The sequence below is a fragment of the Salmo trutta genome, chromosome 19, assembly GCF_901001165.1.
Source record: "Salmo trutta chromosome 19, fSalTru1.1, whole genome shotgun sequence".
NCBI lineage: Eukaryota > Metazoa > Chordata > Actinopteri > Salmoniformes > Salmonidae > Salmo > Salmo trutta.
In genome coordinates, this window is record NC_042975.1 from 8543560 (window position 1) to 8565810 (window position 22251).

At 40.7% G+C, this 22251-nt stretch overlaps 3 protein-coding genes across 6 annotated transcripts; 2 read left to right on the top strand and 1 right to left on the bottom strand.

Annotated features, from left to right (window-relative positions):
• On the top strand, positions 1–2985 carry zmat2 (zinc finger, matrin-type 2). Its single transcript, XM_029699651.1, has 6 exons — positions 1–58; positions 589–700; positions 912–1035; positions 1226–1299; positions 1824–1969; positions 2148–2985. Exons 1-6 carry the CDS (start codon positions 41–43, stop codon positions 2286–2288), a joined length of 615 nt encoding a protein of 204 aa, XP_029555511.1. The 5' UTR covers positions 1–40; the 3' UTR covers positions 2289–2985.
• Positions 2986–3054: 69 nt separating this feature from the next.
• LOC115153942 (putative ammonium transporter 1) lies at positions 3055–9389 on the bottom strand. Of its 3 annotated transcripts, none has more exons than XM_029699646.1 (10): positions 6709–7090; positions 5750–5839; positions 4814–5035; positions 4621–4703; positions 4395–4520; positions 4065–4289; positions 3782–3920; positions 3610–3689; positions 3363–3489; positions 3055–3232 (listed from the first exon to the last, which is right to left on the bottom strand). In XM_029699646.1, exons 1-10 carry the CDS (start codon positions 6773–6775, stop codon positions 3171–3173), a joined length of 1221 nt encoding a protein of 406 aa, XP_029555506.1. In that variant the 5' UTR covers positions 6776–7090; the 3' UTR covers positions 3055–3170. The 3 variants fall into 3 exon arrangements, with proteins under 3 accessions (XP_029555506.1, XP_029555509.1, XP_029555508.1); XM_029699649.1 differs by lacking the exon at positions 6709–7090 and adding an exon at positions 5937–6304; XM_029699648.1 differs by lacking the exon at positions 6709–7090 and adding an exon at positions 9308–9389 and having other exon boundaries at positions 3057–3232.
• On the top strand, positions 9146–22251 carry lcp2a (lymphocyte cytosolic protein 2a). Of its 2 annotated transcripts, none has more exons than XM_029699645.1 (21): positions 9146–9752; positions 9899–9961; positions 10199–10245; positions 10745–10810; positions 10902–10927; positions 11037–11077; positions 11189–11387; positions 11775–11872; positions 11978–12044; positions 14418–14519; positions 14965–14990; positions 15265–15284; positions 16536–16655; positions 17209–17233; positions 17398–17410; positions 17547–17631; positions 17922–17983; positions 18106–18215; positions 19096–19170; positions 20686–20835; positions 21180–22251. In XM_029699645.1, exons 1-21 carry the CDS (start codon positions 9675–9677, stop codon positions 21330–21332), a joined length of 1626 nt encoding a protein of 541 aa, XP_029555505.1. In that variant the 5' UTR covers positions 9146–9674; the 3' UTR covers positions 21333–22251. The 2 variants fall into 2 exon arrangements, with proteins under 2 accessions (XP_029555505.1, XP_029555504.1); XM_029699644.1 differs by having other exon boundaries at positions 9147–9752; positions 17541–17631.

A 22251-nucleotide genomic window follows, 5' to 3' on the forward strand; every position in this document is an offset into this window, starting at 1 on the left:
TTGCGACAGTGACGTATTCCATAACGTTGTTACAAACAAAATGGCGTCCGGCAGTGGGGTATGTATCGTCTAATTTCGCGAGGCTAATTAATCGTTAAGGTTTTAGAGTGAAATCAGCACGACTTTTGTATGTCATAATTCGTGTTAGTAGAACGCATGCGATAAATTCTAACTTTGTAAAATCACCAGCCATTATGGACGTAAGCTAGCCGTGCTAACTAACTAGTAAAGCTTGTGACTGTTACCAATGGCTGTTTGTTTGTCTAACTCAATGGTTCTCAAAACTCTCCTCTGGACCCCCCCCCCCCAGATGTTTCACAATTTTGTTGTAGGCCTGAACTAGTTCACCTGATACACTTAGTCAAGGGCTTGATAATTAGTTTACAATTTGAATCAGATTTGCTAGCTCCGGAATAGATCAAATACAAGGTACGGTTGTTGGTCCCCAGGAGGTTTGAGAACTATAGGTATGAAGTAAAAACTATAAGTAATTGTGCTTGAAGAAATTGTTCTGTGTTGAAATGTACTGTCATCATGCATTTCTTGAACTAACTTTTTTTCCCCCCTTTTTTTGTTTTGTTGCTAAAGTCCAGTGGTGGAGGTAATAGCAGCAAGAATGATTTTCGACGAAAGTGGGACAAAGATGAGTATGAACAACTGGCTCAAAAACGTCTCGATGAGGAACGGGACAAAAAAGATGGTAATTATCCATTCGTCCCTGTAATTAACACATGGGAGTTAATAATACAGATTAAGTGTTTCTACCTAAACCGTCAAACTATGGAGGCAAATTCAAAGCGAAAGCTTCAAACTGAAATTGATCCCCATGAATCGATTAATTCCTGTGAGAAATGAATAGAGAACAAACACACTTTGAACATATACATAATTATCATGCCCCCTTCTCTCAGGCAAGCCAGCGCCCCCAGTCAAGCGGGAGCTCCTGCGACACCGGGACTACAAGGTGGACCTCGAGTCCAAGCTGGGTAAAACCATTGTTATCACCAAGACCACACCACAGGCTGAGATGGGCGGGTAAGAGGCTGGCATCCAAATATGCTTCTGAAATGAAGTTACTGTATTGTCACTCCCTTATCTAAGAGCTGTATGCATTATGTTATTTATGCATACAGATTAGCACTAATTGATGTCATTGTTTTTTTGACAAGTGATACAGGTGTCTGATAAAGGCATTGAGTGCTAACCTCTTCTATCTAATGTTCAGGTACTACTGCAATGTGTGTGATTGTGTTGTGAAGGATTCCATCAACTTCTTGGACCACATCAATGGAAAGAAACGTGAGTATGCACAACATTGTCATCTACATTAGAAGTGCAGTGTATGGCCTGCCAAGCGGCGCAGCGGTCTAAGGGACTGCATCGGAGTGCTAGAGGTGTCACTACAGACCCGGGTTCGATCCCGGGCTGTATCACAACCGGCCGTGATCTGGAGTCCCATAGGGCAGTGCACAATTAGCCCAGCGTCGTCCGGGTTAGGGGATGGTTTGGCTGGGGTGGTGCTTTACTTGACTCATCGCGGTCTAGCGATTCCTTGTGGCGGGCCGGGCGCCTGCAGGCTAACCTCGGTTGTCAGGTAAACGGTGTTTCCTCTGACACATTGGTGCGTGCGGGTGTTAAGAAGCTCGGTTTGACGGGTCATGTTTCGGAGGACACATGACTCGACCTTTGCCTCCCGAGCCCGTTGGGGAGTTGCAGCGATGAGACAAGATCGGAAAAGGGTGTAAAATACAAAAAAAAAATGTAAAGTGCAGCATAGATGGCTGAATTGGTAATCCGTTTTCTCATCTACTTTCTCCTCACAGACCAGAGGAATCTGGGAATGTCCATGCGCGTAGAGCGATCCTCATTGGACCAGGTGAAGAAACGATTTGAAGTTAACAAGAAGAAGATTGAGGAGAAGCAGACAGAATATGATTTTGAAGAGCGCATGAAAGAGCTTCGAGAAGAGGTAAGTGATGGGGCTAGAATACTGTCAATCTTACTGTCAGTCCAAATGGATGTAATGTGTTATTAGTTCAGGTCAGGAAATAAATGCCATTGCTGGTATGTCTAACATGTGAGTATAATGACCATTAAGCCATGTTAAAACAAATCGTGAAAGCATGTGTCCCTGTCACTTTTCCAAGGAGGAGAAAGCAAAGGCTTACAAGAAGGAGAAGCAGAAGGAAAAGAAGCGTAAAGCAGAGGAGGATCTTTTTGAGGAGGATGATGAAATGGCTGCTGTGATGGGATTCTCGGGGTTTGGTTCCTCAAAGAAAGGCAAATGACCTAAAGACTTTACGCATTTCTTTACACTCTACAACCTTTCCCTTTCGGCTGATCAAAGTAAACTTGGCTGTCTGTAGTATTCTATCAGCCTGTTCACAGATGTGCTTAAGTCAGCTACTTGTTGTCATGAGCACAATAAAAGGGTTGGCTATAGAGCAAACCGTTCTGCCACCAGGTCGGTATTCTATGACTCATCATATCCCCAAACCCCCCCCCCCCCCATTCTATTCCCAAACCAGCCTTCCAAAAAAAACTAAACGCATGCTGTACATAGTCTGAGGAGTCCCTGAAACTGCTAGGTTTGTGGTTGATAGTAATACAAATAGTAATTTATTGGGACTTTTATATCTGAATTTAGGGTAAATGTCCACAGATGTTTTAAAAAATAATAATCATAACTTACAACGGGTTCCCATTGACCTTGAAGATTATTTTGTGTTCATTTGCCTACATTCCACTAGTTGCACTACCTGTTTTTTCACGCAAATATAGTGGATGTTTATCTACTCAAAGATGTCAGTTATTGGACAGTGCATTTCATTTGCCTTTTCAACTGTTCGGCCCCCAAATAACAACCTCGTAACTAAATGCTTCTCTAGTAAATTCCACCTAGAAACATGGGGCAATTGTGTGTAGTAGTGTTTGCCTTACTCAAGACATCTGTGATTCATACAATAAATTGTTTGACTTTGTAAATATTTTGTACTGCCATCCTTCTCAATATGAAACTATGGTGCAAACAAAAGAGGATTACTCTGGAACATATATGCTTGCTAACAAATGTTTTAGTTATGCATTAAGAAATTGTTTAGCAAAAAAACATTCAAAAATGATCCCCAGGTTTAACTTCATTGCCTCTGGATTGATGCTTTTGTCTGGGGTTAGTTCAGTGACTTCCTGGTGCCGTGAGGGTGCCTTAGCGTGTGTCTGATTTTGTCTATTCCTGTAAAAGACACACCAGGGAGAGAGCTCTTACATTATCTCTGGAATAATGCATCATTATGCATACCAAATGTACCATTCCACTTAGCTTCCAGTGCTGAAATGACTGCAGAGCAAGGGTATTATCGCACCTTGTTTCTCCATGAAGCGGGGGACTCGCAGCACTCCAAAACACATGAGTATTGAGAGAAGAGGGTACATAATAGCCACTGCCCAGAAGAATAACACCAGTGCCACAATGCAATTGTTCCCCAACACCTGGAAATAATAACAAAAGGATAACCAACTCCATAAATGTTGAGCACTACAGCAATTATGCAGCAGAGGTAACTCCAGGGTGGTTGATTTGATTTGATTTGGTCTGTTTTCATTCCTCACCTGGATATGTCCTCCAAGAGCCCCATGATCAGAGAATAAACCAGCAAGCATCAAGCCCCAGGCCCCTGGAATTAAGTACCCTGACAGAGAAAGTGAGACGCATTATGATTCATGTGGGTTTTGGGGATGGGAGGCAATTTTGTTGTATTTCAGTCAGAAATATGATTCTAACCAGAGACGATGTTAAGGGGGTCATCCAGCTTCACAGCACAGAGGAAGCGGCGAAAGCCAATAAAGAGGAGAGATCCAGTGGCCCCACACATGACTGCCACACCAGGCATATAGGTGTCTACTCCTGCACACACTGCCACCTGTAAACACCACAGAAAGACCGGACTCTGAGCTCAGCGTAAAAACAAATGCTTAGTTATTGATTATGCACAGGTCAACACAAGCCCCATAGATGATGTGCAGTCACAACAGACCAACAACTCCCAAACCCCGACGTGTGTTACCATGCCAGCAATGGCCCCAGAGAGCATGCTGTCGAGATCATAGTAGTTCTTATCGATGCGTTGGATCATTAGTCCGTAGAGTCCTCCGCTTGTAGCAGCATGCAGCAGGTTTACAGTGCCTAGCCCCAGTAACAGGCCCTCATCAGCATCCAACACACGGGGGTGAGTGCCTATCACCAGGCCCAAGAAGCCCAGCATTTGAAGGCATCCTCCCAGCACCACCATCTAAGAACAGTCATACACAAGGGAGACAAGGAGTTGGTGGATGCAGAAGAATGCATCTACTTGTGTAGTCTTCAGATGGCCTTTGCACCTGTATCCATGACTTACAGGCTGGCTGTGCTCTGTCCGTTTGAAATGGGGACTCCAGCGTCCAGCCCGTGATCCTATAACCCGCAGTGAGACAGCTGCCGCTGCACCACCCAGCAAGAAGATCACACCGCTGCCTGCATAGTCCTGAACGGAAATGTGGGTCAATACGAGAATCTCTCTGCTTGTAATGAATGCATAGTTAATCCTGAATTTGATTATGGTATGTGATGTGACTGGTTCACACCTGTGATGGGTAGGAGGTGGAGGTTGGACTGAAGATGCCTTGCTGGTCCCAGACCCAGTGACAAGCCAGAGGGTAGATTATTCCTGAGGAGAGACTCAGAACACAAGCAATATAACAAACCTCACCTTAAAAGTATTGAGTGAAGGGAAAGTGGCCCAAAAACTGTGGTTTTAGAATCAGTGAGTGAGAATACCTGAGAAAACATATGCGGATATGAGGTAGCCGATTGGTTCTGTCCTCTCGTTGGCAGCCCCTAGTGCCAGAGTAGTGGCCACAGCACAGCGAACATAGTTGAAGAAGAAGTTTACCATGTTTGTCTCGTTCAGTGTGAGGAAGAATTGGGTTCCAATAACAGCGTTGTGCTCCCCAAAGGCAAAGGCATAGCCATGGAGAAAGAAAGCCAGCAAGGTGACAACTGAAAACAAACAAGGGATGGAATGGGTTAAAATAAGTAGTGAACTTAGGTTTACCCATTAGGCTGTTTGTTAAGTCTGTTGCATTGCATAAGAACATGAATACTTTTTTCCAGCAGATTAAAGATCTTCATGAACTAAACAGTCACCTACTCATCTCCTTCTTTGACCTGTAGGCCTATAGTTCAAACTCCTACCCTGCCACATCAGTCACCAGGAAGTGGAAACTGTGCTATCGAAACAACAAGCAGCATGCATGCTATTGCCACTTCTTGCACTAACACGCAAGCATAAAGCTTGCAACTTGTTTATGGGTTGGTGTTGGTGGAGGCCTGTAAGCATGTGACAGCTACAGTAAGTATCCTGAGAATACAGCCTAATCTCTTTCTAGTCACATTTAAAAGGTATATTTAAGACGTGATTCCTGATTCTTCACAGATTAAACACTCACACAATGCTCTCCTTCAAAGTTATCATTTTGATATCGCAAAAAGCACAGTTGCCCAATTTTTTTTTACAACTGTAGTTGTGCAGCTCGAATAAAACCAAACCGGTAAGAAATTACACTTCCATCAAACAGCATTGGGTGAACAACTTCAATTTGATAAATTCTAACAATTTGGCATGTGTTTGCATCTCATGAAATGTATATTTTTATAATCTCCTTGATTATCTTCAAACTGGGCAAAAAAAACGACCAAAAAATGTCAACTTACATGTGTCTGCTACATTTTTAAAGATGACATTGGAGACGTTCTTTGGATCTGTTTTGCCTGCCTCCACAAACGCAAACCCAAACTTGAGGCCTGTGCAATCAAAGTTGAAAGTAAAGTTAGAATACATTTTTTTTTATCATCAAATAATAATATTATATTTATTTTATATAGTTAGAGCTTTTCATACAGAATCTCTAAGTTGCTTTAATTTTTTTTTTAACAAAACAATTCCAGGCAGCTGGCAGTTCATTGGAGATGGTCTTCCACAGACCGATGATGATCCCGTTCAATAAAGGAGTAGCTTGAGTGGTGGTGGCGTCAATGGTACAGCCAGGGAGGGAGAAACATCAGTCAGACAGGCCCGGAGCTTTTCATCAGGCACTTCTGTCGCTGAAGTTAACAGCTACGGCTCTGTATAGGCTGGATCATCCACCACCGAAAGTGTAACACCCACCTGGGTCATCCTTCGGCAGCTATAAGAGCCTGAGAGACCACCACACCTTGGCAGTTATCCTATGAGGTGAGCCTCTGTCATCCCCTAACAGCACAGTCCACGTCCTTCCAGAAACAGGGGAAGGTGTAATAAAAAGCCGGTGCTGTGTTGATCAAGTGTTGGATGCATTATTCAAATTAAATTAGCCAGCTAGCTATAGTTAGCCAAGACAAGTAACCATACTTGTCATCGTCAGTCCTGCAACTCCATGAGTCACCAACATATGTTTTAGGCCAACCTTCAACAGGTTATCAACCCCCCCCAAAAAAAATATTTTTAAATACTTAAAATAACAAAAATAACTACATTTACAGAGCTCTCTGCCAAAGCTTCTTCACGGCGCCATGGCAACCACGGAACTAAGACGAGATAACGTTAAGATCTTACTTTACTACTCTAGCTAGCTAGCTAACGTTACATTACCGAGCTTGTCTGTCAGACAGCCAGATTCATGAACAATACTCACACAATGCAAAGAAGCTGCAGAGGAGGATGAACGCATCATGGACAGCTATTGAATCAGGGAAAGCCATGTCAAAAAACTGTACAGCTAGCCAGCTGTAGCTGGTAGCATAAATAGCTAGCTACTAACTTGCAATCTGGTTCGTTAGCGCAGCCGTTAGCTAACTATGCAATGGCAAAACAAACAAGTAGCCTAGCTAATGATACACGTATAAGCACATTAGCTATGTGTGGTTCACGGTATCAGGCTCGCAAGTGACTGATCGTGATGGAGGCAGACACGATACATACATATATCCAGGCTAGGTTGAAGATAAGTAGCTAGCTAGCAAAGTATACGTTTGCATTTTTTTTCCGAACTCGCATTCGGGTGCTTGCTTCTATTACGTCAAATATCCTTACCTGTGTGATTAGCTAATAATAAACCTATGCGGAAGAGAGCGCGGAATGCCTGTGTGATGGGTCGTTCCGAACGACATTTACATTTTAGTCATTTAGCAGACGATCTTATCCAGAGCGACTTACAGTAGTGAATACATTTCATACATTTTTTTATTTTTTGTACTGGCCCCCCGTGGGAATCGAACCCACAACCCTGGCGTTGCACACACCATGCTGGCGATGCAAACACCATGCTCTACCAACTGAGCCACAGGGAAGAATCTAGTTATAAAAAAAAAAAGTAAAAAAATTAAGATATGAATAATCAGAATATTTAAATGAATAGAATTAACTAATTCAAAGAGCGAAAAAAACAAAACATATAATATAGGCCTAAATGCTCAAGAGCACACACATTCGTTCTGACTGTTGACTGTCTGCTCAGACTAACAGCCTCACCTGTTGTTCCTGTCAATCAGACACGCAGTGTCAACCAATGAACCAAAGATGCGTGAGGGAGGGCCGAGCCAACTCACTCACAGTCACACCAGAGAGAAGCAAATGTAACCACAGGACATGTGACAGAGTTGATGGACACCCTATGTGCATCAATGGACAGAAAGTTCCACTGAATGGAATATAATCACGTGCTATCAGAAACCGCTGCACTTGACCCCAGGTTTAAGAAGTTAGCCTTAAGTGATGCCAGAGCGATTGGTGAGGCTCTTCAAAGAATAACCTCAGCAGCAGGGAGGGACAGCCCCAGCAGTCATCTGGCTCAGGCACCAGGGCAACAGGAAGAAGAGGGATCAGATGGAGCAGAAGCACCAGCAGTAGTGCCACAAACGTCTGCTGTTTGGATGCTGTTTGGCGAGAGAACAACTGGGGATGCAGCGTGAAGGAATCCCTCAGCAGATGCCATAAGGGAGGTCCGATCCTATTTGGAGGAGCCCCTCCTCCAACGATCTGCAGATCCTCTGAGCTGGTGGAAGAACATGGCCTCTGTCTACCCACGGCTTACTAAAGTTATGACAGAGAGACTGCATAGTGGCCACATCCGTTCCCTCTGAGAGGGTCTTCTCGGAAAAACAGGACAAATAATTACTGAGAGAAGAAACCACATCAGCCCCTTGAAAGTGAGGCAGCTTGCGTTTCTGAATGCAAATGTCTCATAAAAGCAAAATATGGTCAGCATTGCTGTGTGCTGCTGGTTATAACATGGCAATAAAGAAGAGAGAGAAAAGAGGGACCAGTTTAATGTTTTAAGTGGGATGCTGCAGTTTTGCACATTGTTATTTATTTTTCTTTGATATGGTGCAATATTCTATTATTATGTTGTTCAGATTGTATTCGTTTTGAATGGTTATTTATATGGACTTTGTTTATATACATTAAAAAGTTATACTTTAAATGCAAACGTTTAATAGCATTCTTTTTCATAACAAACCAATGCATTTTAAAATACATTGTGGTTAAGGTAGAGTATGATTTCATTTAATAATTTAATTAGAATTGTTTTAACACCAATCATAGTCAAACTATCGCAAACTGTTTGAATTGAAAAAAAATACTTAAAATAAAATTAAGAGCCGAATGCCCATCACTACTGGCCTTAGTCTTGGATTATTTTCTTTTACAAGTTAGTAACCTTGCTGAAGTCTCAAGTCATTAAAGTTAAATAAGTTGCTGTTGTTGTCCAAACCTTTGTCAGATAACATTAAATGTGTGTTCATTTTATGGTTCAAATGAAAGCAAATAAGATTCATTCTGAATATAAATATGTCATGCATAAATCATTATTTTAGAATAACTGACATTTTAAATGTGTGGCCCTCAAAAGTTTCTGTGTACTGTTCCCCATCTAAACTTATGAAATATGTGACACTTATGTAATAATAAATAAATAAAATAGTAACAACAACAATTTATGTGATTTGTGTGTGTGTGTGTGTGTGTCATTAGGTTTATTGTGTATAGTGTTATACTTCTATGTTAACTGCAGTTCTTAGAAGGGGCTATAACTTCTCTTTGCTATTGCCCCCACTGTCATCGTCAACAGGAAACTCATGAGGAAGTTTGCTTGCTTTCTTTCTTTCTTTTCTCAGAGCTCTCGGATAACTGACTAGCCTACCATTTAAGATATTGACATTTAAATGTTTGTGTTGCTCTTGTCTGGACTTCAGATCATACATGACTCTTGGTGAATGGATTTCATCACTTACCAGGCAATTGACACACCCAACATAATTTCACAGAAGAGGAAGGAGACAAAATAGTCGCTTTTTTTTCTTTCTGTAGTCCGCAGATTGCACTTGTGGTGGGTGTCGTGCTGCTTTTCTGTGGTGAAAGAGTAATATCTTCCTATTTTATTCCTCTGAATACTGGTCAGACTGCAAACTTCCTCGACAAAGGGCCAGACAGAGCATTGCCAAGGGCGTAGCAGCAAGATACAAGGAGCCATTTTCTGACAGGCCTCGAAGTCGAACATGGCTGTGGATATGACTGCACCGTAACAGAGGAGGTGTTGCAGCCAATTGTCTTTCAAAGGATTTTGTATTTCATTTATATCCAGAAGAAGAGAAGGGAACAATGAGTTTTGACCGAGTGCCATCCAAGTCAGTGGTAATGGACTGGAATCCACACCAATTGGCAGACTACATGAAGAAGGTAAGTCATTTTCAGGATAAATTATTGAACCTTTTGCTGACAGTTCACAACCTGTAACATTTTTCCTTAGTTCTCTGTCTTACAACATCATATTCAAAGCTGTTTCCCAGGATCCATATTAATTCATTTGTTTTATGCATTTACAGTTGAATTTAAGTGGCTGCGATAAAGTCATTATGAAATGTAGCATAAATGGACAAAGGTTCTTGGTAAGTAATATGAAGCAGATGTGTATACATTTATATTTTAGTCATTTAGCAGACGCTCTTATCCAGAGCGACTTACAGTAGTGAATGCATACATTTCATGAAAAAAAAATGATTCCCCTTTCCCATGTGTTCCTTGTATAATTATGCATCTTTGATCAGGGATTTCATATTCAAACAATGCTTTGACTGTCATGTAATGTATCACTTGATGGAAATACTTAATCTATCATTTTGTAGAACATGACTGAAAATGACCATCAGAAATTCCCCAAAATCCATGCGCCGTAAGTAATGAATTACTTTCTCTTTCATTATTTTAAGAAAACTGAACATTACAACAATTACATTAAACTATGAATACGTTGGGAAGTATGATAATTGCACAGGGAAAGGAAACTATTCAACAGCAAGAAAATGGAGCTACATTAGTGTTTTAGGGCAGGAAACTGAGTAAGCAGAGAGACCATGAAGAACCTGAGAGATAGACAGAGAGGGAGGAGTGTACTAGGGTGCCACATTTTAGAGAAGAAGATGTGGAGACAAAGACTGAAATTGAAACTTAAATATACTTCAGATACCACATCCTGTCACAGTGGCAGACTCAAATAGAACTCACCAATCACTGCTCACAATATTGAAGACACGACACATACTTAGAACATAACTATAAGGCAGTTATTGACTGTGTCGCTACGCCACTGTGTGACAAAAGATGGAAGCACTGTTTGCCCCAAAATATGGTAGCAGTATTTACTGCCACAATGTTGTACGCTCTTTCTGCAGACTCATCTCCAAAATCTGCAGTGAAATCAACAGGAAAGAAGAAAAAAGGAGATTCTTTACTAAAAGGTGTGCACTTATTACCATTCTTAGCTATTCAACTATAGTCATTTAATTCAAAACAACATCCAAGCACAATTTTGCTCTCTTTTTTCTGCAGAACTGCAGCACCAAAATACGAACCAGGTATGGATTATTTCAGACTTTACCTTAGATCAAGTTATTATGATCAACAGAGAAGCAATTGGACCATGATAAATTGACAAATTTACCATTGTACTGCTACCTACTACAGCTATGCCGCAAGAGGATCAGCCCTGGGGACCGGATGAATTTGTAAGTCTGTATCTGGCATACCATTCCTTCCTGTTTTATTCCGTTAAAGTGTTCCTTCCTAGATGATTTATCTCTTCATCAGTATTTAACTTGGTTGTCTGTCTCTCCCAGGATGAGGGAAGTGACGAAGACTATGAGAATCCAGATGCTGAGGAAGATGACGGCAGTGGGGGAGATTACGAGTCACCAACAGAGGAAGTTGAACATGAGGACAGTGACAACGGCTATGAGTCCCCTCCGTCTGAGGCGCCTGAAGAGATTCCCCATCAGCTCCGTGCTGCCAAGCCCATGGCTGACGGGGAATATATTGGTACAGAGACATCAATACAACATTGCCTTGCCGTGCTCAACTCCTCTCACAAAGGATATATGTTGTGATTTTCAATTTGAACAACATTTTCATTTGTTTTGTCCCACATTGATACAATTTTGTGTGTGTGTGTGCATATGTATGTATGTATGTATGTATGTATGTATGTATGTATGTATGTATGTATGTATGTATGTATGTATGTATGTATGTATGTATGTATGTATGTATGTATGCATGCATGTATGTATGTATGTATGTATGTATGTATGTATGTATGTATGTATGTATGTATGTATGTATGTATGTATGTATGTATGTATGTATGTACGTACGTACGTACGTACGTATGTATGTGTTTCTGTTTGTATCTGTCTCTGTGTTTAGGTAGTACACCGCACCGCAGTACAGCTAGAAGCCATCCTCCTCCAACAACTCAACGACCTGGGGCTGGTCCTCCAATCCCCTCTGCCAGTCACCCTAGTGTGAGTATGTTCCCTCTGACTACACCCCCTTTTCACTCCTCCACTCTCTCCCTTCCTCCTTCCACACAGTCATTCAACATTACATTTCATTCCTTGTATCTGCAGCTACTTCAGCCTCCCCCACCCAGAAGAGAGCAATCTCCCCAGCACCCTGGCAGAATAACTGGCAAGTGTAAGTGTACAACCTGGAATGTTAGTATCAAACTATAATTATAAACTGTGTGGTTCGAGCCCTGAATGCTGATTGGCTGACAGCCGTGGCATACCACGGATATGACAAAACATTTATTTTTACTGCTCTAATTACGTTGGTAACCAGTTTATAATAGCAATAAGACATCTTGGGGTTTTGTGGTATAACACGGCTAAATCTAGGCACTCTGCATTGCGTCGTGCATAAAGAACATTTCTTAGGCATTTGATAAAGTAAGACTGGATTTTATTTATAAATGCCTGGATTTTTTCAATTTCGGTAATTCTCATATAAAATGGGTAAAAAATAATGTATAGCAACCCCAGGTGTAAAATAGTAAATAACGGCTACTTCTCAGAGAGTTTTGAATTGTCAAGAGGAGTTAAACAAGGGTGTCCACTGTCATCATATCTATTCGTTATGGCCATTGAAATGCTAGCTATAAAATCAGATCCAATAACAACATTAGAGGATTAAAAATCCAAAGCTTAAAAACAAAGGTGTCCATGTATGCCGATGACTCAAGTTTTATATTAAGTCCACAAGCTAGATCCCTGCAATGTCTCATTGAAGATCAAGATAACTTTTCTGTACTCTCTGGACTAAAACCTAATTATGATAAGTGTACAATATTACGTATTGGATCTTTAAAAAACACAACTTTTACATTACCCTGCAGTTTACCTATAAAATGGGCTGATGGTGAAGTAGACATACTCGGTATTCATATCACAAAAGATATAAATAAGCTCTCCACAATGAATTTCAATAGAAAACTTGTAAAAATAGACAAGATCCTGCAACCATGGAGCGATAAATACTTGTCTATTTATGGAAAAATTGCCCTGATTAACTCCTTAGTCATATCTCAGTTTACTCACTTACTTATGGCGCTGCCTACTCCTGATGATTCATTTTTCAAATCATATGAGCAAAGAATATTTCGCTTTATCTGGGATGCTAAACCAGACAAAATAAAACATGCCTATCTATATAATGTATATGAATTGGGTGGGTTGAGATTATTAAATATAAAAGCACTAAACCTCTCTCTAAAAGCTTCACTCATTCAAGTTTTATTTGAACCCTAAATGGTTCTCAAGTAGATTACTAAGAAAAGCTCATCCATTGTTTAAAAATGGCCTTTTTGCCTTTGTGCAGATTGCCCCTTCTCATTTTCGTGCTTTTCAGCTAAAATTATTATATAACATTCTTGCCACCAACAAAATTTTGAATATTTGGAGTATAAAATCATCGAAGCTCTGCAGATTTTGTTGTGAGGATACAGAATCAATAGACCATTTATTTTGGTATTGCCCTCAGGTAGCATGGTTCTGGTCTCATGTTCAGGAATGGCTGGAAATGCATAGCATTGATCTAAAAGAGACCGGGTCTGTCAATTACTAATATACTAATACTCTTAGTAGAAGTATTTATCTTCAACTCGCAATCTGCGGATTCTATTCGATTAGATAGATTGAAATTGTACGTTAAACATCACAACATAGTTGAAACATATGTGTTGCGTACAAACCCGAAGTGGGTGGCCAGCAGAGATAGATGGGAAGCTGAGGGTTGATATGTGGAATTGGAGACAAGTGGGAGTTGCTGTGTGGGAGATAGAATGATGGTCAAAGATAAAAGTTTTTTTTTTAAGTAAAAATAAAACATAATAAAAAGTACATTTGAATAACACTAACTGCCAGCATTCAAATAAACACATACAAGAACACACACATACATGTAATAGTGCCAGACATGCACACAAACATATACAGTTGGCATTGCTGTTATGATTTTAGTTGTTTTTGATGTCCTTTGTTTTAAATAACCAAAAATATTTTTTTGCATTGTTGTTTGCTGTTTTCTTCTGTGTCTTTTCCATTTTTCTCTTTAGTTCATTCTCTTGGTTGTTGGTGCATTGGGGGGTTCTTGGGGGTGGGGAATGGAATTCATTGTATTTTTTATTTTTCTTCTGGGGGGGGCTGTGGGAGGGGTCTCGAATGGTTGAGGTACAGCTATTGGGGAACTGTGGGGGGGATCTTGGAGTGTTCGGGTTCACGTTTTTTGGCCTGGTGGTAGATCGGTCAACGTGCCCTTGAGCAGGGCATTGTCCCTGGATGCTTCTGTGTGTCGCTCTGAATGGGAATCTGTTGGATGACTGGTATGATGTAGTTATTGAGAGGCTTCACTGCAAGTATATTGTTTCGAATATTAAAGAACATCTCTTAGCCGTGGTATATTGGCCATATACCACATCTCCTCGTGCCTTATTGCTTAAATATAGCATTTGAACACTTTTTATTCCCTTGTATTGATTTGTACCCTGTCTTTTCATATTGTCTTTTACAGTGCCTGCTACTTCCTCAAATGCTGCCCCTGCTCCACCAGTTGACCGCAGAAGAAAGCCCACCAAACTGGATCGCACAAGACTTGATGAATCTCCAATACCAGGTACTCTCACACCACAGGAGGCTGCTGAGGGGAGGACGGCTCATAATAATGTCTGGAACGGAGCAAATGGAATGGAATCAAACACCTGGAAACCATGTGTTTGATGTATTTGATTCCATTCCACTGACTCCACTCCCATTATTACCACGAGCCCGTTCTCCTCAATTAAGGTGCCACCAACCTGCTGTGTCTCACACCAATCTAAACCTAGCAAGAAAATGTTTACTACTGCAGTTGTCTGTTCCTACACCTGCCTGCCCACAGATACGTCATGTAACAGTTCCTCTTCCATAAGTACGTGTCAATGTTAGTATAAAGAGGATGCTTTATATTTATGTTAGATTTACATACTTAATCACATTTAAGGGATTTATCATCACCATAAATCAATAATGTCATGTTTTTTTTATGCCCTCGTACTGACCTGATCTGTTATTCCACACAGCAACGAAGTTAAACACAACTAACAGGGTGAGAATTAACTTTGGTTATATTCTGATTAGTCCTGTATTGTGTCCAAACAACGTTCTTCTCATCCCAATGTCAAGTGAACAAACATATGCCGATAAATCTTTGTATGTGCTTGCTGAAGTTATAGTTGGCCTATATAACTGTATAACTAATAGCTATAAGAATGTCTACATATGAGTGTTTAAAGGCCATCCTAGACTCTTTGCTAATAGTTTGAAATATGAAGATTTCACAATGAAGTGTATGACATGTTTGTTTTGTTTCTCACACGCAGCCTGCTCCACATTCATGGAGGTATAGAATGCTTATTTTGGTTCTATATTGCTTTCCAATCACGTGACTTCTCGCTATTCTATTTCATAATGTCATTGACAATGCACCTCCTTTCCTGTTTCATTGGTGACTGCACATAAGTATATTCACACCCCTTTGACCTTTTTCAGAAATGTGTTGTGTTACAAAGTGGGATTAAAATGGATTTAATTGTCACTACCTTGCTTGAAAATATGAAGAGTAGTACTCGGTGATGTGTTGTTTTGGATTTGCCCTAAACATAACGCTTTGTATTCAGGACATGAAGTTAATTTCTTTGCCACCATTTTTGCAGTTTTACTTTAGTGGCTTATTGTAAATAGGATGCATGTTTTGGAATATTTTTAATCTGTACAGGCTTCCTTCTTTTCACTCTGTCATTTTGGTTAGTATTGTGGAGTGACTACAATGTTGTTGATCCATCCTCAGTTTTCTCCCATCACAGCCTTTAAACTCTGTAACTGTTTTAAAGTCACCATTGGCCTCATGGTGAAATCCCTGAGCGGTTTCCTTCCTCTCCGGCAACTGAGTTAGGAAGGACACCTGTTTCTTTGTAGTGACTGGGAGTATTTATACACCAACCAAAGCCTAATTAATAACTTCACCATGCTCAAAGGGATATACAATATCTGCTCTTTTATTATTGTTACCCATCTACCAATAGGTGCCCTTCATTGTGAGGCATAGGAGAACCTCACTGGTCTTGTGATTGGATCTGTGTTTGAAATTCTCTGCTCGACTGCGGTACCTTACAGACAATTTCTTTGTGTGGGTTACAGAGATTAGGTAGTTATTCAAGAATTATGCTTCACACTATTATTGCACACAGAGTTTGTCCATGCAACTTGTTATGTAACTTGTTAAGCACATTTTTACTCCTGAAGTTATTTAGGCTTGACATAACAAAGGGGTTGAATACTTATTGACTCAAGACATTTCAGCTTTTCATTTTTTATTAATTTGTAACATTTTGGAAAAACATAATTCTACTTTGACATAATGGGGTGTTGTCTAAATGTAATCAATTTTAAATTCAGGCTGTAAGACAACAGAATGTGGGAAAAGTCAAGGGGTGTGAATACTTTCTGAAGTCACTGTACACCACATTTGTTGTACATATATTCAGTTTCTAAAAACTTTTCTACATGAAATGAACCAAGCTATAACTTCCTGGATTGGTAACTACAGTGTCCAGTTTTGGAACCTCTGACTTCACATTGCTCCTATATCCAGGCCTCAGGCAGAAGAAAGGGGTCCAGACCCTCCCAGAATGCCCAAACCTCCCCTCCCTGTGTCAAGTAGTGTCAGCAGGAGCAGCTCGTCGGTCGGCAGAGCCCCGCTGAACAGCAACAGGTCTGCAGTGCACCTAGCCTCCCTCCATCCTCCATACGGCACAGCTCCAGACACACATCAACTGATCCTTAAATAAACACACTGTGATTCAGTGGTTAGTTAGGCCATGGTATATTGGCCCTATACCACAAACCCCGAAGTGCCTTAATGCTATTATAAACTGGTTACCAATGTAATTTTGTCATCAGCATTCATGGCTCGAAGCACCCGGTTTATAAGGAAGTACACTCCATCAGAAATACATGGGGTGACGGAGTGGAATTGTGGTTGTTTAGTCAGCGGGAGCTAATTGAGCTGGGGTGAATCACTGCCACAGAGCACAGCTTCGTAGGACCTTTACTTGTTGTAGAATGAAGGAACTCTGCATCTCAAGATGTGTATCGTTTTATGATTACCCATCCAGTCTTCAGTCTGCGATTGTTTGATTTGTTGGTTGTTGCACATACAGGATTTGACAAAATCTTTATGCTCGCTTATTGAGTTCAACACTAAGAAGCAATATGCAAGTGAATAATAGCAACTTATTCAACTGTCATTTCCATTTGTGTTGCAGATATGTGCCTGATGCAAGAAATGAGGTAGGGGTATATTTTGGTGTACACGTGGTGACATCACCATGATGATGGGGGGGGGGGGGGGGGGGGTGGCTAGCTGATAAGGATTTCCAAACTGTGTCTTTATCGTAACTGAGAAAAGTTTATAGTTCCTCCTCATAAGATGTTTAATATTATGTCATCAACAGGTACAAGATGATGGTAAGATATTTTCTGAAACCTTTTTCTACTTGTTAAGGGAACTTTACATTGTAGCTACTTAATCTTCACCCTGTTTTACATTGAAGGACTACGCAGTCATAGTGATTGCATGAGTTTATTTCTCTTTTAGTGCCCATGCCCAAACCATACAACTCCAACACGTTTCCTAGGCCAGGGCACCCTAGAACAGTGCTCCCCGGACTACCCTTACATTCAGACGGGTAAGATCAGTTTTGTCTTGTCAAAGTTAGGAATTCAAATGGCTACTAGGCTTACATGGAGGACAGAACTTTGCTGGAGGTGATATAATTAAAAGGTACACACGTTTTAATGGTAATCTGCAAACTGTTGTTCCATCTCTGTGTAACTCTGTGTTGTTGTATGTGTCGAATTGCTATGCTTTATCTTGTCCAGGTCGCAGTTGCAAATGAGAACTTGTTCTCAACTGGCCTACCTGGTTAAATAAAGGTGAAATAAAAACATAATAAATAAAAAAAAAATATTTCTCCAGCTTTCCTCCTAATATCGCTTCAACTGCATCTCTACCATCAAAACTGCAGGCACTGCAGGCATGTGAGTGCTTTGTTTTCACTTCAGTACCCATCCTTAAAATATACTGTACAGTGTGTAAATATGACTCACAACTTCTCCTTTTGATAAATGGTATGATTCTAATTTCTTTGTTTCTTTCTAAGCCATCTCACCGAGGGGCAGTTCTAGGATTGTGCCAGACAGACACATTATGCCCGCTCCGCCACCTATGCAAGCTTCTATCCCCCCACCGGCAGACCTAGAGGACGAACAGGTGATCCCCAATACACAGGCAGGCAGGCAGGCAGGCAGGCAGGCAGGCAGGCAGGCAGGCAGGCAGGCAGGCAGGCAGGCAGGCAGGCAGGCAGGCAGGCAGACAGACAGACAGACAGACAGACAGACAGACAGACAGACAGACAGACAGACAGACAGACAGACAGACAGACAGACAGACAGACAGACAGACAGACAGACAGACAGACAGACAGACAGACAGACAGACAGACAGACAGACAGACAGATTCTCAAATATGACCATACGTACTTGTTTGTTTGTTTGTTGGACGTGGTCTAGTGATGCAATGACGTGCATAGCTCAGTAGGTGGCGCCATTGCATCGTTATTCTAAGGGAGTATTGTACATTCAGGCTGCTAACCACTAATCTCAAGAACTGTGTTGAGCAGAGCCATTTGTCTCTAAGACTAGTCAGCTCTTATTGAATAGATCAAATATTTCACTAGGTCCTCATATAGTACAGTATGTGTAAATAATGGTCATGTGGAGCATTTAACAACTCACTTCTATTGAACAATGTGGAAACATGTTGCAAACTCAAGGATTTTTGTTAAATGTGTTTTTTTTTGTCTGAAGCCTATCACAGAAATTAGTAACAGATCACAAAGTCACAAATCCCATATGATTGATGTGCGATGGTGTTCCTGTGTGAATATGTCATATGATTGATGTGTGATGGTGTTCCTGTGTGAATATGTCATATGATTGATGTGTGATGTGTTCCTGTGTGAATATGTCATATGATTGATGTGTGATGGTGTTCCTGTGTGAATATGTCATATGATTGATGTGTGATTGGGTTCCTGTGTGAATATGTCATATGATTGATGTGTGATTGTGTTCCTGTGTGAATATGTAGGACCTGAACCCTGAGTGGTATGTTGGCCAGGTGACGCGGGGTCAAGCGGAGGGCTGTCTCAGACAGGTCAACATGGTGAGACATCTTCTGCTGCCAATATCACTCACACACACCCGGTTAACTGTAATAACAGGCAAACTGACATTCACACTCTGTTCTCACAGATTAATCGTGACAATGGTTTTTGAAGGGACAAATACAGTGCATTTGGAAAGTATTCAGACCCGTTGACTTTTTCCACATTTTGTTACGTTAAAATTGATTCAATAAAAAGTTGTCCTCATCAATCTACACACAATACACCATAATGACAAAGCAAAAACAGGTTTTTAGAAATTGTTAGAAATGTATAATTTCTTTTAAACAGAAATACCTTATTTACATAAGTATTCAGACCCTTTGCTAGGAGACTCGAAATTGAGCTCCGGTGCATCTTGTTTCCATTGATCATCTTTGAGATGTTTCTACAACTTGATTGGAGTCCACCTGTGGTAAATTTTATTGATTGGACATGATTTGGAAAGGCACACACACCTGTCTATATAAGGTCCCACAGTTGACAGTGCATATCAGAGCAAAAACCAAGCCATGAGGTCAAAGGAATTGCCCCTAGAGCTCCGAGACAGGATTGGGTTGAGGCACAGATCTGGGGAAGGGTACCAAAAAAGTTTTTCAGCTGCAGGGACTAGAAGACTAGTCAGGTTGAGGGAAAGATGAACGGAGCAATACTTGATGAAGTACTTGATGAAGTACAGAGAGATACTTGATGAAAACCTGCTCCAGAGCGCTCAGGACCTCAGACTGGGGCGAAGGTTCACCTTCCAACAGGACATCCACCCTAAGCATACAGCCAAGACAACACAGGAGTGACTTTGGGACAAATCTCTGAATATCCTTGAGTGGCCCAGCCTGAGCCCGGACTTGAACCCGATTAATCATCTCTGGAGAAATAGCTGTGCAGCGACACTCCCCATCCAACCTGACAGAGCTTGAGAGGATCTGCAGAGAAGAATGGGATAAACTCCCCAAATACAGGTGCGCCAAGCTTGTAGCATCATACCCAAGAAGACTTGAGGCTGTAATCACTGCCAAAGGTGCTTCAACAAAGTACTGAGTAAAGGGTCTGAATACTTATGTAATGGTGATATTTCAGTTTGTATTTTGGTATTCTTTGTAAAAAAAAATTCCTAAAACCTGTTTTTGTTTTGTCATTATGGGGTATTGTGATGTCATTATGGGGTATTGTGATGTCATTATGGGGTATTGTGTGTACATTTACATTTACATTTAAGTCATTTAGCAGACGCTCTTATCCAGAGCGACTTACAAATTGGTGCATTCACCTATAATATCCAGTAGAACAACCAGTAGATTGATGAGGGGGAAAAACTATTTAATCAATTTTAGAATAAGGTTGTAACGTAACAAAACTCAAGGGGTCTGAATACTTTCAGAATGCACTATCCAAAATGACAATATACTGTATAATATATTTTTTATATGGATAGTTCACCAGTGCTCTTTGGTGATAGAAAACAACACAAACACCACTATAATGTACAACGTTTTTCTGTTTCATTTGCTGTTTAGGACGGTACATTTCTGGTACGGGACAGTTCGAAACGTTCGTCCATTCAGCCCTATACACTCATGGTACTCTACCAGGACAAAGTTTACAACATCCAGATTCGCTGTGAACAGAATGACTTTCTACTGGGGACTGGTCTGAAGGGCTCAGAGGTACACTATCTGCCTCATTCATTCTGACTATGGCCAACAATTATTCCTGACCAGGTCACATGGTCAGAAATGAACTCATATCCCTAATTATGACCAGTCAGAGTAATATGTGTAATTTATATTATATTATCAATCACTCTGAGGACAAAGTAGTGAGCTTTGGGAACTGTATCCATGAATCTGTAATCTGAAAGTTTGTTATATAGCAATTATTGCCAAAACATCAACTACGAGATTCAATTAGATGTACAGCAAGCCGAATTACATTTTTATGTTTCAACTTCTGTTGTGACATGAGCTCAATGATGCCCTGCTAATGTATGGGTTCATGTTTTATGTTCCAGACCTTTCCGATGGTGGCACACATCATTGCCCATTACAGACAGACACCGCTTCTGCTGATTGATGCTAAGAACCGTGGAACAGGACAGCAGAGCCAGTGTCCCCTGATCTACCCAGCAGGCGGAGCACTAGCACGTCTCTACCCGTCCTTTTAACAGGCAGCTGGGGGGAGTGATAACAACAACATGGAGCAATAGTCAAGATTCACAGTGGTTTTAAAGGACTGCCACTAACATTATGGGTGGAAGGACTTATGCAACCTTTGAATTGCAGTTCAACGTCTTTTTACATGTAAGGTAATTTCATGTAAAGACAAGTGACTCTTGGATGGAGATGGTAGGTACGGTACGTCTCTGTCACCTGTTCACTGTATGGACCTCAGAAAGAAAAGTCCATATACACAATAATATTTGTAGTTTTTGTCTCAATGTGTATTTTTTATTTCAATATTGAAAGCACAGAAGCTGAAAATGTCCATGTGAGTAGTTATGTAAATGCTTGTGTTTGCTGTCTGTTATTTCCCAGTTACATGCAATGGAAAGGTCTAGAATAGCAGCTAGCTCTGCAATGAATCAGAAGCAGCATACATTATCCAAGTAAGGAAATAGTGGGGTAGACAGCCAGTCACAACTGCAGGGCTATTATAATATGGATTTTGTTTCAATTTCCTGCATTGTTTAATGGTTAAATGAAAACGATATTATTCAATCTCTCACACTGTATGTTCTATAACATAGCTGTTATCAATGTTTCAAATAAACTTTTGCATTTTTTTTATTGGAAACTTGTGGCAGAAATTCTACAAATCATTGGTCACACTAGACAAATTTGCCTGACCTCTGTGCCAAATTCTCCCTATCTTTTTCATTCAACTTTATGTCATCGACGTCCATTGTTTCTCTAATTTCTCTGAAGCATGGAAGATTACCAAACACTGCTGATCTGGCGCTGTAATACTAGGCAAGTGAATACGAAAGCGTGTCGGATCTGCACTACTAACCTGTTGTAAAGTACAATGCCTCACTGTCGGTAGCATTATTATAATCCGACCGTATAAAAGCTTTATATCCCTAA

What these genes read in the sequence shown, in the direction of transcription:
- zmat2 (XM_029699651.1), top strand. An exon ending in CCACAGGCTGAGATGGGCGG is followed by an intron (nt 1,036 to 1,225) that starts GTAAGAGGCTGG and finishes TCTAATGTTCAG; the next exon opens with GTACTACTGCAATGTGTGTG. An exon ending in TGAAAGAGCTTCGAGAAGAG is followed by an intron (nt 1,970 to 2,147) that starts GTAAGTGATGGG and finishes CACTTTTCCAAG; the next exon opens with GAGGAGAAAGCAAAGGCTTA.
- LOC115153942 (XM_029699646.1), bottom strand. Translation starts at nt 6,775, where the DNA reads ATGGCTTTCCCTGATTCAATAGCTGTCCATGATGCGTTCATCCTCCTC. An exon ending in CTGCAGCTTCTTTGCATTGT is followed by an intron (nt 5,840 to 6,708) that starts GTGAGTATTGTT and finishes TTGATTGCACAG; the next exon opens with GCCTCAAGTTTGGGTTTGCG. An exon ending in CCACCTCCTACCCATCACAG is followed by an intron (nt 4,521 to 4,620) that starts GTGTGAACCAGT and finishes ATTTCCGTTCAG; the next exon opens with GACTATGCAGGCAGCGGTGT.
- lcp2a (XM_029699644.1), top strand. Translation starts at nt 9,675, where the DNA reads ATGAGTTTTGACCGAGTGCCATCCAAGTCAGTGGTAATGGACTGGAAT. An exon ending in GGCTGACGGGGAATATATTG is followed by an intron (nt 11,388 to 11,774) that starts GTACAGAGACAT and finishes CTCTGTGTTTAG; the next exon opens with GTAGTACACCGCACCGCAGT. An exon ending in CAGACCTAGAGGACGAACAG is followed by an intron (nt 18,216 to 19,095) that starts GTGATCCCCAAT and finishes GTGAATATGTAG; the next exon opens with GACCTGAACCCTGAGTGGTA.